We start from the raw sequence: 15264 nt of genomic DNA, 5'->3' as shown, positions 1-15264 counted from the left end.
AACAAATCTTGTCATTTCAAACCTGCAACTAAATCTGGAAACTATTGTTTAAGAGGATATTGTACTGTTACATCCATTTCTCATATCAGACAATCAGTCCTAGGGAAGTAGCCATTAAAGTCATTGTAACAACTGATATATGTTATTTTGTGATCATAATAAATACTTGAACCAAGGAGCTATTAAAAGGGTATGTATTTTATATGTTGTATGTCCAAATCATTAAGTTAATTAGGTTTACCATTGCCTACTATAGTCTGATTTTCATATCAGACGAATTATTTTGTAATCAGACTCATATCAATAGTAAATAAAGTTCTTTTGAGGTTGGGATATCATTATTATTATTGTCAAAGAAGTGGTACATGTTTATTGTATGTTGGTTTATACATTTACATTGAAAAAATCTCAAAACATGTCCTAGAATCACACAAACATGAGTAAATTAGTCACAATTCAGAATACAGAGGGTTTGTGTGTCATTTGACAAAATTCCAAGAGAACAATTTTGAGATTTTAGGATGAAACTGGATTGCCCCAGGACATTACATCATCGAAGAAGGATAAGACGAAGTGTGCATATTGCACTAAGCTAGGACATGGTGAGCATCAGTTTTATGCAAAGAATATTGATGAGCCAACAAATCTTCTATAGAAGCACAATATTCAACCGCTTTCATTTGGTACATCTTCTTCTACCACTTCATAATCTAGAAATTGTAGGTCTTCTTCATCAACATGTGGTAAAGACAAGATGAAGGGCCATGCTCTCTTTGCATCCACACATTAGTCCTTCAGGTGGCTTTTTGATTCAGGAGCCTCACATCATATGACATCATTAGAGGGTATGTTCTCTTCCTTTGAGAATAATTCTTTTTCACATATTCTGATGGGTAATAACACTCACATGAGTATTAACGAGTGGTTCTATTGAGGTTAATGGTGGTACATTCAATAATGTTCTTTGTGTCCCTGCATTATCTTCCGATCTCCTTTCCATTCACCAGATTACTCACAATGGGACATGCGAGATAGTTGAGTTCACCCCTGATTTAGTGCTCATCAAAGATCTGCATAGTAGAGAGCTTATTGCAATTGGCAATGTTAATCATGCATCCTAGTTGTATGAGTTCTCTCATTTTTCTCCCATTGAACATGCAATTCCATTGACTAGTCCTACCTCTCATGCATCAAGAGTGGATGAGAAATCTGAGGAGAGGTTCAATCACTTGAACCTATGTACTTCAATCATCCATAGTGGCTCCTGAGATTCGTGTTGATCCTCCTCCACCTCCTACAAGTTGATTGTTCCCTTCCAATTCTAGTAGAGATGGACGAGTACTTGCTAGATATTGTAGTTTTATTGGAAACATCACACACTCCAAACATTGGGGACATGACTGAGGATATTCTATTCCCCCTTGATGGTAGTTTGACCATTCTTGTCATCTCATCTTCAATGCCTTCAAAGGTTGTTCATTAGGTATCTTCACAGTTGTTTGGATTTGCTTATGTTGATTTTGCATATCTTGATTCAGATAGTTGGACAATTGAGTAGTCTTCCATGGAACACATCACGAGACTATTGCTTCCATCTCTTTTCATGGATTTGTTTGAGCCTTGGCCACTTGATTTGGTTCTTCCTAAGGGGAGGAATGTGGTTTTCTTCTCTTGGATCTTCATCAACATTCATCCTCAAGCCTTCATCTTTGGCATTGGAGCTTCTCTCTTATAGGAAGATATGTTGTCTCTTCTTTTCTCTCCTATGGGAGGAATCTTGATTGTACTTATGTGTCTGATTCAATACTTGGGGGGACATCTTAGGTCCTTCATTCTTGTCACATGTTATTTATTTTTCTCTTTTGGAGTGGAGTTCTCTCCCACTAGATTTTTCTCCTTTTCTCTATTTGTGAGAGTTGCATTGGTGTGTACATGAGTACCTGATCTGGCCTAGTTGTCGGGACTTATTCATGCGTGCATTTTGCATTCATCTATTAGCTCTTTAGCTTATCACTAAGTTAATATTAAGAGGAGGTGTTGGAGTAATTAGGGCATTTATCTAATTATTTAATTAATTAGGCCCTTTAATTGCTTTTTCACTTAAGCTAAAATTAGGTGCTTTTTTATTATCTAGAGTTTTCTTTTCTAGATGTAGTTGAGCTTAATTTGGCTCCTACTTTGCATTGCTTTAGTTCTCCTAATTTTATCATTAGGATTTTGCACCTAGGGTTTCATTCATCCTTTATAGAATTCATCCATTCATTGTAATTGTATCTCCAATATTGTTTTTGTGCATAATGCAAAATTCTCTTGTTTTAATAGAGTATACAATCTTTGCTTGATCTCTTGTGTGCGAAAGATGTTTTGCTTGCAAATGAATCTTGGCTCTTGTGGTTGATTGTCAAATTCTACACTTTGGGATGGAACAAATATTCTTTCATTTCATCAAATGATTTTTTTATATTTAGTATTCCTTTCAAATTTAACATCTTTTTTTAGTATCTTCTGAATGGCAAGGTATGATTCACAAATTAAAATATGTGTCTTCTGGTAAGCTTGAAGTTGGCTTATAATGTCTAACAAAGACATTGGTAATATGATATAGTAAAACCCAACTTCCCACTATCAATCTTGAAAACTCATTTCTTAGGAATCAACTTCATTTGTTATCACTTTAAATAGTCAAAGATTGTTCACAAGTCATTGAAATGATTGATTTTATTTTTTGATTTGCCTAAAATGTCACCCAAACAATCGTTTAGAATATCATGTAGTAATTCATGTGAAAGATTACCATATTTTCCTTTAATATGGTACTCCAAAATTCTTAAGCTTTTCTCACTTTTTATTATTGAAAATATTACAAAAATATGCAAATATATTTTAAGTTTAGTTGGAATATTTTTATTCAAATTCATAAGAATAATATCACTTATATGTTTTCGTATCAAGAAGAACTCTATCTTTCAAGAAACATGCATATTTACCCTTAATATAAGTTTTTAATTAGGTAAATTGGTTTTAAATGGACCAAAATCTTATAACTTAGATAGAACAACTCAAAGATTACACAACAATCCTAGAAGGAAAACATAGTTGCAGCTAGACTACCAAATGAGAATTAATACAATTACAACCAAGTTGCTAAGAACAAAAGAGTACCCAAGGATCCAAACTAAATAATGCTAGACCCTATCCTATTTAATTGCACACCCTTCACTCTAATATGTGTTTGAGGGATAGATTTGGCTAGATCTTTCTTCCACGTCTTCAAACTTTAGAGAAGAGGGGTGGTGGTGGGGTGAGGATTCTCCCTTAGAGGGCCCATCCAAGAGCATAACAAATACAAAGGAATATTTAACTAATGTTGCCAATCATCAATCAACTACCTCAAGAGTAGATGGATGTTGCACCAAAGTTGAAGGTAAAGGTACAATAGGAACAAAAGTATGGGACACTAAGTAGCCTAATTAGACAGTGGGTAAGACTCACCATTACAAGCTTAAGAAGTTGGTCTCTCCAGAGTCATTTCAACTGCATGAGAAACCCCCTTTAATAATTTTGATCACCATAATTAAAAAATCATTATTAGAAGATTTCTTGCAAAACATTTCAAAATCAAGATTACAAATCAACCTTGGTATTACAAAAACAATGATTAAATTATATCAAAACCTTTATAATTGAGTGGGGTTTCTTCTTTTTTGACCATTCATTGATGGTTATAATATGAGCGATGCATTTTATTTAATCATTTTTCACTTCTTTCCATTGTATGTGCACCCAAGGTAAATGCCTAAGATACAATATTGTTGAAAAAACATTATTATGTCATGTCATTACTAGTATTGCAAAGTAAAAGTGGTTTTAATGGCTTAGATTTATTTTTTGACAAATGTGATTTAAGGGGAAATTTTTATGGGTAAGGGTTCTCACATCCCTCCTAAAACAAATGTATAATGCCTTTGGACATAAAGGATTGAGCTTGCCATATGGAGAAGAGGAAGAGAAGACCCAAAATCTTGAAAAGATTTGTAATTCTAAGAAGAGCCAACAACCTCAAAGTAATAAACATTAATAGTCAAATGATCTTCATATACATTCCACCACCATCTAACAACCCTTATTTATATGCACATGCATTTTTATTATCGTCATAATAATAAAGGTTTTATATAATTCAATCATTATTTTTGAAATACCAAGATTGATTTGTAATTTTGATTTTGAACTTATCTTGAAAGAAATCTTATAAGAAATATGTTAATCAAAATTATAAAACATTCTAATTTTAATATTATGCTTTGTATAATTTTTGCTTACTATATTAATAAGTAGAAATTAATTGCTAATTATAAATGATATAAATTATGTTGTTGACAACTAATAATAAAATGCAATTATAAAATATTAATAAATTGATATATATATATATTACCCCCTGTCCCCATGCCGCTGCTTAAGTGCATTATAAGCAGCTGATGTGTCCCCATGCAAATTTTTATTTAGGGGAATTGGATAAATTGGAATCTCTCCTATTTTAGTGGAGCAGCTACTGCTTAGAAATTAAAAATTAGCTTTGAAAAAAAGGGGGGGCTGAAAATAAGCAGCAACTGCTTATGGAGAAAAATGATATGTGGCTCCACAAATTTCTTCAAAGATAAGCAGTAAAATTAAATATCCATGGGGCCACCAGCTATATAAATTGCTCCTAAAAATATTGAGCAGTGACTGCTAGCAAAAATAAGCTTAACAGCCACATCGGGACCTGCCCTTAGAAAGTCTATGCATGTTGAGATATTACATCAAACTGATGAATAGAACCCAAACGGTAGAGCTCCTGAGATGAGCATATAAGCAACTAAATTTCTGAGAATATCAAAAAAAAAAGCCCCTATCAATGGGCAAATGTCCTAAATTAACTCATAAGCAAAAACTATGTATTGACTGGGATGAGACACAAAATTCAAGACCCAAGTATGAAATTCTGGCTTTGGCTTGGTGGTTGCTCCTCAAGCAGTTCCAGAGGTTGTTGTTCAAATTTGTTATCTTCTTGAGAAATGAACAACCTTCAACCAATCCGTTGTGATGCTCCATAATTGAAATTGCCTTGTTGAAGTTACCCAGTAATGGATGCCATATCACTGGCACTCCCTGGTTGAGAAAATGAGGGATATCAGATGGGCCGGGAATACCAACCCCAATCGAGCCGCTGCTAACACCACATCCAAGTCCCCTAGGAAATCCAAATTCACCAAGGATGGAACCAATGCCCAAACCCTCCCTTTTGGCTCTCACAAGTCCAACAGGGAAGCCACAAACCTTGAGATGTTTGAGTTCACCCAATGACGATCCTATGCTACAAGAAATTCCACACCCCAAACCATTTTGATGGCTTCCAACATGAAGCCATTCGGTGCAAGAGAAACTACTTTCAATCTCTGATCAGTGATAAAGCCCAGGAATGCCATTTGAGGGCGTGAGCTCGCAAGCTGAATAGGAGTGTCCATCTCTGCTCCAAGGCTAATCTTAACTAAATTCAGAAACTGAAAGCCTAAAAACCTACTGGCCCCTTTGTCCCCAAATGGGGCTGCATCTTGCACAAGCTAAGCGAGTCAGAGAGCTTCATTGAAATGGAATTAATGAGCACCATATGTGGGAACCCCATTAACGAGGGAATTTTACAATATTATAATCGTTAATTTTTAAATAAATTATTTTAGTAATTTTAAAAAAATATGATACAATAAATTTTGCAAATTTGATTTTATGTTTTAATTTTTTAATGAAAATGCGAAAATTAATGTACTGATTTGTGCAAAAATGACACACAAAACTTATCACAACATTGACACAAATGTCGACATAAGTTGATCAAGTGTCATTTTGAAGTTCAAAATTCCTTAATTTTTTTTCCCAAACCTTGATGTAAACACTAATACAACAAATGACACAAACCAATGCAATGTTGACATTGTGATTATGCAAACCTTGCATGTATGATGCAAGAGATCTGTTATAGAGTTTAAAAATACTTTCAAATCTCTCGCACGCAAAATTTGACACAAAAGATATCAAGTTGAGTGAAAAAGCTAACATCTAAGGGAGAGGATCGGATAGTTGAGCACCCTAACTTTGCACTTCTCAAGATCTTATGTGGCAATTTCAAATCACTCCTAATTTTTTACAATAGCTGACTTGACAATCCCCTACTTATAACTAATGTTTTAAGACTACATCATCAAATATGATGCCGCCACATCAGCATGGTTTTTATTGATGTGTCCAAAATGGTCCAAAAAAGGTTATACCGTTAGTTGTTCACCAAGTCATGTTTTATTGGTGCATTAATGTGGCATCACATGATTTGTTGCTTTTTAGATATAAGGAATAGATTTCATTCAATTATTGATACTCATGATCAACACTAACAACTTTAAAGTCAAACTACTAGTGCTGTAATATTAAAAATATTAGGTATTAAATCAACAAATGTTATAACAATTATTGGAACACGTTCAACAATTAAATCCTCCCTCTTACATTTAGAAAGAAAATAAATTTAAACATTTTATTCAAAATTCTAACACAAAGTCTTATGCTAAATAAACTTTTTGACACCGTGAAATCAATATGATATCCTTAACCTTCCACCAAAGAGTTTAAGAAACAATTAAATTTTGCATTTTAATTTTAACTTCACCTTATAGTAGTGGTGTTTTAAATTTGCAAATGTCAGAATTCTTATTTCATATTGACATTTGAAAGTTTGGTGGTTGTTTAACAGACACATATAGTTAATTGTTCACCATAGGAATAGGCAGGGCCCACTGTAGGCAATGGTGGGCTAAATGTTTTTGTTTTAAGAAAAAATGTCCCAGTGTCTTTGCTTTAGCAGTCGTGAACATTACCATCTCCTTTCACAAAAGTGTTCTAAATTTTTGGTCATTTTAAATTAAATCTTTAGCCTTCTTGCTTATCTCTGAATCAAGAAGTGATTTAGCCTTCTTGCTTATATTTGAATCATGAAGGTGATGCATTCAGCCAAAATGAAAAGTAAGAAAATAAGGATGTTTGAGAGAATTCCACAGGCAATTCAAAATATGAAAGATCGAGATAAAATGGGAATGATGAAATGAGTCATAAATATTATGGAAAAGATGAATGTGAAATTATTTTGTAAAAGGAAAGTAAGAAGGAAGGTTGAAATTCTTCATGCTGTTAAAAATTATACAAATAAGTAAATATAATAAAAAATATTTTTTAAAATATGATATTATTGTAGATTTGTTATTAAACTAAAATTTGTAAGTGTTAGTGAACTTCTAAATTAGCATCTTCACCTACACTCATAATGAGATCAATTCCCAGAGGTTTCACAGTTTGTCCCACACCTCACTTCCAACCTAACTTGGAAGGATTGAACATGGGTTGTGACTTTGATACCACTTTTAAATTTGATGTTACACTAAAACTTACAAGTATCAGTGAACTCAAATCAGCATCTTCACCTATTGCTAGAGTGAGAATAAGATCAATTCTCGAAAGTGGCGATTAATCCAACATCATCCCCTATTTCTTTAAAACTAAGTAATAGAAAACGTATGGTCTGTAGGTATTTTAGCTTTCATGATATCATCCTGTTTTGCTAGCAAGATGATTGTGTCATTACAAATAATCAAATACCATTTGAAGAATGGAGCACAGGTAGACAGAGGGACTTTATTTCATATTAGAAATGACACCATTACACCTGGACCAGTAAATGCGCAAGTTACCTAGGAGTAGAGCTCTATTATCTGTTGTTAAAACCATCGATGGAGGAGAGGGAGGAAATTGGGAATATATTAAATACATCACTTAAACAGGCAGCCACAGGTCAACTGTTGCGCAAGAGCTTGTAGCATCCAAAACATGGAGGCCATGGGACACCTGGTACCACCACCTCCATGCTGGTTATGCGTGTCCTTGGGTGAAAAATGTTTTCTAAATGTTGGGTAAGCTTGTTAGACACATTTAATACAATTCCTTGATTCTCTAATGAAACATCCCCACCCAACAAAGGAACGAATTGAAATTTTAGAATCATCCTGTACAATCATCTTCATCATCTCCAAGATGATCATTGGGTTCTGTCGAGCCACACCGGTCGGTAAAAATCTTCTTATTGTGAAAGATTAAAAATGAAATTGAGGAAAGCTTTATTGATTTGATTGGTTGAGAACATATGAATTAATTGAAAAATTTAGAAGATCGAATGTAAAAGTAGTGCCGCACGCAGATGCTAAAAACAACAGGATTGAAATCATCCGTAAGAGAAAGTCCCTTTCATAGATATCAGAAAAGGTGCTTCCCCATAGGAAGTGCAAACTCACAAGAGGATGTAAATACTATCTCAGGCATTGATTTAGAAGACAGCTGACCCTTTTTTCAAATATCGCTAACAAGAATTGGAAAACCTAGTGGAATTAAAATTTCACAATAGAGTCCAATGTTTATATATTTTACAATTTTATCTTGATGTGCTTTCTGATTAAATTTATTTTGCGTGTACATGTTTTTTCAAACTTGTAAGGAAGAATTTTGGATTTTCAAAACGAGTAGTAGAAGAGAAGAAAGGCAAGCAAGCAAACATACTGACCGACCAATCAGCCAGTCATAAACATTGATAAAACCACAAAGTGAAGAAAATAGTACTTACAAAGAACAAGATTAGTGAATTCTAGGGCATTCCATTATATACAAGAGTGTGCAGCCTCTCATTGTAGCTACCACAGAGATTCTATAAAACAAAGACTATTTTTTCTTTGCTTTAGGATTTGGCAGCTGCCTTGAAGAGTTATAGGCTTTTCTAGCAAGTTCAGCCTGGATAAAATTGGTATTTGTTGATGACGTCTTAGTTGTTGGAAGAGGTAGCCTTTCCATGTACAACCAGCGATCTCCTTCTTGAACAAAGCCGCTCAATTCCACTAGAAAATTTTTAACACCCTTGTTGCTGTTTCTCGACAAGTAGGTAACCTTGAATAAAACGCGAGCCTGTAGAATGAAAGCCATGGATATATAAATCGAGTCTTTAACCAAGTGAAAATGGAGAGAGAATAAATCCTGAACTAAAACAAAATATGTTTCACATAATTAGATGTAGCATATAAACTCATTTAAATAAACTCACATGCAACTTTATTCCTCACCTCATTTTCAGAAAGATTTTCTGATTCAAGAATCTCAAGCTTGGTAAACAATAATCTTGCACATGTAGCCCGCACATCTGCTGCTAGCACGTCAGCATCTACAGATTGAAATATTATTGGCACTTTGTGAAACTTCTGTGCACAATATCTCTAATATGAAATCAAATTTTAATCCTGTTCTTATTATGATTAAAAATGCTAATGAAGGTGATACTGCCAGTAGCTCAACAGTATGCATCTATGAAGAGCCACCCATATATTGCCACGTTCTGGAGAGAGTTGTTGAGCAAATGATGTGACCATCCATTTTATGCTGTTTTCACACCATTCATCGGTTCCTCTTTGTTTAGATATTTCCGGAATCTTGTTTATAACTGTCACTGCAGGTTGCTTAGTGGTATTTTAGTGGTTTCCCTACTTTCTTTGTGCAGTTTTTTTGTTTTGAAAGGCAGTTTTTCAAGTGATACAGTGATCTGAAAAATAATCTCAGTTGTATGTATTGGAGATGATAGTGTGCTGTCTGGGGCAAATGAGCAAAAGCAACCTTGTGCCAAAAATGGCAGGAGCAGAAGGTGATGGCAAAAATTCGCATGGCAGGCGCGACACAAGTATCTCTGGGAGCAATGGGGTGTGAACACATTGTGTAAACCGATTGCAAATGGTTTTTACTTGGTTACCCTGGCATCGATGGAAGACAAGCAGAGGGCTCTCAGTTCTGCCCCTCTTTTCATGAATGGGGCGCAGATGCATCTTTTTGACTGGAAACCAGGATTCAATCCCAAGACTGAGAGGGTTCCTGAAACTGCAGTGTGGTTCCGCATCTATAACCTGCCATCGGAATTCTGGGGCGATGGAGTCCTGAAAAGTATTAGTAATTGTTAAAGTAAATTAAATTTATTTCAGACTGATGCAATTCTTACAATATGCAGATTATAATGTACTGATTTCTTCTTTTGATTTCAGGGTATATATTCAAAATTTAATCCTTCACAAATATGAATGTTAATAATGATAATGTATTGATGAGATGCTGATGTACTTCTTTTCTTAAAGTCTGAGATTGCCGATCAAAGGGAGAGAGAGCATTTTTTTAATATATATGTCTTCTCTTTATGATATCGGCATGTATAAATATATATGTGGAGAGGCACGTCATGAGGGGACATGTCTCCACAATGTGGAGCCATGTCCGCTCATGACACGGCCCTCTCTCAAACAATACAACACTTGCCAAAGGGTGCTTTCAAGAGGCCCGATCCTCAATCGGTTTAGTTAACATAAAAGCCAAAAACAATATTATGAAAGCCGCCGATCTGCTGTGCATTACATTTGATCATTACGTATGTTTGATATAATAAATACGATCATTTCTTGATCTGCTATATATAAAACAATGTTGCCGTCAATGATCATTGCTCGAAACATGGCAAGAGAAGATGAAATAGAATCTGATTACACAGATTAATATACTTGTATATGTATAGTATCTCAATCAAATACAAGGATGATGGTTTTACAAAGCATTTGAAATAATTATTCTTATAGGCACAAGAAATGTGTACGTGTCTGACATACATACATACATACATACTTATATCAATATAAACGATCATCCTTATATCTGACCAAAGCTACTATGCATCAACAGTAATAAATTGGGTAATTTCCTGTATCTGGACAATCCTCTGGAAGACCAGACCAGACAATGGGAACTTATTTCAGGATTTGTGTGAGTGTATCCTCGGAGGCAAAGATTCCCGTAGAAGTTGAATTGATATCGGAGGTAGGCAATTGGACACAGTTGATTGATAGGGAGGATATATTGGATTAATGTCCGCATTGCAGGTTGCAAATCCACAACCCGGTCAGCTGCGACTTCAAGATCTCTGTTGATGCTAGTCACAGAATTGAACAATTCTTTATTGGCAGTGTAAGGGCGAAATCAAGTGGGGTTCCACTAACTGACATGGAGAAAGAATTGATTGACCTGATCTGGCCAGAGAAGATCATTCAGGAAATTGGAAATTTGGAGCCGGTGTAGGCAGCCCCTGAAAAAACCAGGGACAATTCTCTCGAGGACACAGAGGGCACTCATATTCGAATGGAGCCACCAACACAAGCAGTGAGCTCAGGGGAAATTGAACTGAAGATGCCAGAGCTTGAGCAAAAGGCGACGGAACCTCCGCAAGAAGCTTGGTCTGAGGCAGAGCATCTGAGCCTGTCAGATATCCCTCTGCCTAATCAAGTGGATCTTCTGGAGGATAAGATAGTTCTACCCACAGAGAGCAACCGAGGTAAGGACACAGAGTCACCCAACCTGGGGACAGGAGAGAGGCAGAGTGTTGAGGACCCAATTGTAAATGAGGAAGTTGAAGATGAGCTAAATGCAGATTCAGACATGGATGACAGCTTTGAAGACTTTCAGGCTGGAATCCTAGAGGAAAGGGGATTAGAGCAAATCCAATTTTCTTTGAAAACCCCCAAATTCTGATCAAGCAAGCAAAGGGGACGTTAGACAAACAAATCCAAATTGGCAATGGCTGGCTGTGAGAAAGGGCAGACCAAATTGTTCCCAAAATTCTTAGAAACGGGAAGCAGTTACCCCTTCCCGAGGAGCCATGAGGATACTGAGATGGAATGCAAATGGCGCCTTTTCAAGCGCCAAATAGAGTCAAGTAAGGCAGACCTAGTTTTGATCCAGGAAACTAAATGGAGTAAAGATGAGCAGGAGAGGAGGATGACGTTCTGGAGGCAGTGGGAGGGATTATTTGTGGAATTTATGGGGGCCTCGGGTGGAATAGGCTTTCCTTGGAACCCTTCAAAGGCACGATGTTCCTTGATGGAAGCCCATAGCAATTAGATGATGGTAGTGTTTCAAGCTTTCAAGGATAATCAATGCTGGAAAGTGATCAATGTATATGGACCCATTGCCACACCAACTAAAAGGGAGCTTTGGCATGAATTGTCTAGGAAACTCAGCTCAAAAAAGGATGAGAAGATCATTATTGGGGGGGGATTCAATGCAACCCTCAATAGCTCGGAGAAGGTGGGAGGATCTATGGTGAAGAACGGAATACAACAAGACTTTCAGGATTTTGTTGACTCCAATCAGCTGAGGGAGATTGTGACAAATAATGGTAAATATACCTAAACCAATATAAGGTAGTGCTTCACTAGCATAGCTGAAAAATTAGACAGATTCTCTCTTTGGAGACTGGTCTGATATCCCCGGATTGGTAGAGTCTTCAATTCTTCCATTCAATTGATCAAATCATTTCCCAATCCAACTGGTCTTTGCTTCAGATCCATACTCTAGTGGGTCCCCATTCAAGTTTGAGAGAATGTGGATCAGGGATCCATCCCTTTTGGCTTTGTTGAATCAATGGTGGAAGGAATGTAGATTTGGAAACCACTCCAAGATGTTTATCTTTCATAAAAAACTCTCATACATAAAGAATAAACTCAAGGAGTGGAATAGGGCACATTTCAAGAACATCTTCACTAAAGGGCAAAGGATTGAAAATGAATTAAGGGCTCTAAATGAAGTAGTGATAGTGCAAGGCATGAGAGAAGAAGAGTTCAAAATGGAGCAAAAACTCAAAGTGGAGCAAGCAAAAATATTGATTAGAGAGGAACAGTTTTGGAGGCAAAATTCGCGTGAACTTTGGCTCCAGGTAGGGGACAAGAATACTAAATTTTTTCACAATTCTACAATAACAAACAAAAACAAAAACAGAATCTTGGAGTTGATTAGAGAGGATGGGACTGTCCTTAGATCTAAAGATGAGATCAGTAGAGAAGCGATGGGATACTTTCAGAATTGAGGATTTCAAGACATTAATCAAGGAGATACAAGGAGTGAGTTTCTCAATCATATACCCAGCATCATCACTGAGGAGGAAAACGGGGTGATGTCTAGACCTATATCCATGGAGGAACTCAGAATGGCCACTTTTCAACTAGCCCCTGATAAGGCTCTTGGACCAGATGGATTCCCGGCTTGCTTCTATCAAACCTTTTGGGAGACCATTAAGGATGATCTCCTCAAGGCAGCGGAGGAATCTAGAAAAAAAGCAACGATTCTGGGATCCATTAATCATACCTTCTTAGCCCTTATCCCTAAAAAGAATGATGCCTCGGGTATGAATGATTTCTGACCAATTGCTTTGTGCTATACGTATTACAAGATAATCACTAAGGTAATGGCAAATAGGTTAAAGAAGATTCTGGGAAAGATCATATCGGAAGAACAAAGTGGCTTTGCCCCGAGTAGGTCTATCATGGAGGGTATCATAGTTGCTCATGAAGCGATCCATACAGCCAGGAAGCTAAGGGCTCCCAACATGATCATCAAGTTGGATATTTTAAAAGCATATGACATGGTAGATAGAAACTTTTTACAAGATGTTCTCTCTAGATTTGGGTTTGATCCGACTTGGATTGAATGGGTCAGAGGATGCATTGAAGCTCCGAAGTTCTCAGTGCTTATCAATGGTTCGGCCAATGGGTATTTCAGCTCAAGCAGGGGTTTAAGGCAAGGGGATCCATTACCTCCTTATCTATTCATTATAATGGCAGAGGCACTAGGGAGGAGTATCACGGCTGCACGGGAAGGGGGCTGGTGGAAGGGCATTAAGGTCCTTGGGGCTAAACTCACTTGGACCATGACCAAATCAAACCTGAAGTGGGTCAGAATACTTAGAAAAGAGTATCTTGATTCGGATGACCCTCTCAATATTCTAAGAGTTAGAAACCCCCCAAAAGGTTCTACCATCTGGAATTTTATATGCGAAAGAAGGGAGTTGGTGTCCAGATATATAACTTGCGAAATATGTAATGGCCAATCGGTTGCATTTTGGGAGGACTCGTGGGATGGTAACAAAAAGTTGGAGATGGACCACAACTTGAGGGAGATTAGAGCAGCAACCATCAGGGCCTGGGGGTCTAAAGTATGCAACTTTGGTGATGTGATCAATGTTAATGGTACTAAAAAATGGTATTGGAAATCATTGGATGCCATTGATGCTCCCCAAAATAAAAAAGATTCTTTAACCAACATCCTCAAAGATAGAACCATACATGTTTCTCAGGAAGCTGACAAAATCAGATGGTGTGCCTCCAAAGATGGGGAATACAAGGTGAAGCTCGGGTATAGGTTGAAAGAAGCAGCTATGGAGGAAAGTCATTGGCCAATTAAACTTCTCTGGGGTAAAGATGTTCTTCCTAAAGCCGGGGTTTTCTCATGGCTAGCCATTCAGGGTAGGATTCTGACTTAGGACAGACTCCAAAATTGGGATTTGTGGACCTAGCAAATGCTTATTGTGCAAGAACAATGCAGAAGATGTGGATCACCTCCTCTGGGCTTGTCCATATGCTCAATTTTGTTGGAAATTATTTTTGAGAAAGCTAGGCTTTCAGCATGTGGAACCTCAGAGCATCAAAGAATGGTTTATATCTTGGCCAACAAACATGCCTAAAGGTATGTTCGGCAGCATATGGTATGTTCTCCCATCCACAGTTATATGGGAACTTTGTAAAGAAAGGAATATGCGGGTTTTCAAGGATCAGGCAATGCCGAGGGAGGTTCTTGTGTCAAAGATGGAAGTTGCAATAGTGGAGTTGGTAAATGAAGCAGCCAAAAGGCTTTTCAATAAATCCAATATTTTCACAAATCAGGATAATGAACTGAAAAAGAAATTCTCGGGTTTGATGGTTCCTAAGGGTTACAAGCTAGAGCAATCGGTGGTGGAGAAACGCAAGGCTACAAGTTGGCAAGCTCCGGAGAAAGGTTGGATCAAAATAAACTTTGACGAAGCATCCTTGGGTAATCCTAGACATGTAGGTGCTTCTTGCATAGCCAGGGATGACCAGGGTCGTACTATTGGGATGTCAGTTGAATACATTGGAAAGACCACCAACAATATAGCAGAATTTCGAGCAACCTTAAAAGGAGTTGAGCTTGCTAGGAGATTGGGGGTCAAAAAAATATATCTTGAAGGGGATTCTTTGTTGACGATCAATGCAATCAGGAACCAATGGATGGTGAATTGGCAACTTGAGAGATGGCTGGTGC

At 36.9% G+C, this 15264-nt stretch overlaps 1 protein-coding gene across 2 annotated transcripts in view; it reads right to left on the bottom strand.

Moving 5' to 3' along the window:
- Positions 1–8621: 8621 nt before the first annotated feature.
- LOC131063222 (uncharacterized) overlaps positions 8622–15264 on the bottom strand; it is a 41060-nt gene continuing 34417 nt past the window's right edge. The window contains exons 3-4 of one of the 2 annotated variants that reach the window (XM_057997017.2): positions 9192–9289; positions 8622–9036 (exon numbers count right to left, since the gene is read on the bottom strand). In XM_057997017.2, coding sequence (XP_057853000.1) covers positions 8797–9036; positions 9192–9289 — 338 coding nt within the window. In that variant the 3' untranslated portion in view covers positions 8622–8796. The other variant, XM_057997018.2, reaches the window with a different exon arrangement.

The sequence above is a fragment of the Cryptomeria japonica genome, chromosome 1 (assembly GCF_030272615.1).
Source record: "Cryptomeria japonica chromosome 1, Sugi_1.0, whole genome shotgun sequence".
NCBI lineage: Eukaryota > Viridiplantae > Streptophyta > Pinopsida > Cupressales > Cupressaceae > Cryptomeria > Cryptomeria japonica.
This window is presented reverse-complemented; position numbering and strand designations above follow the sequence as displayed.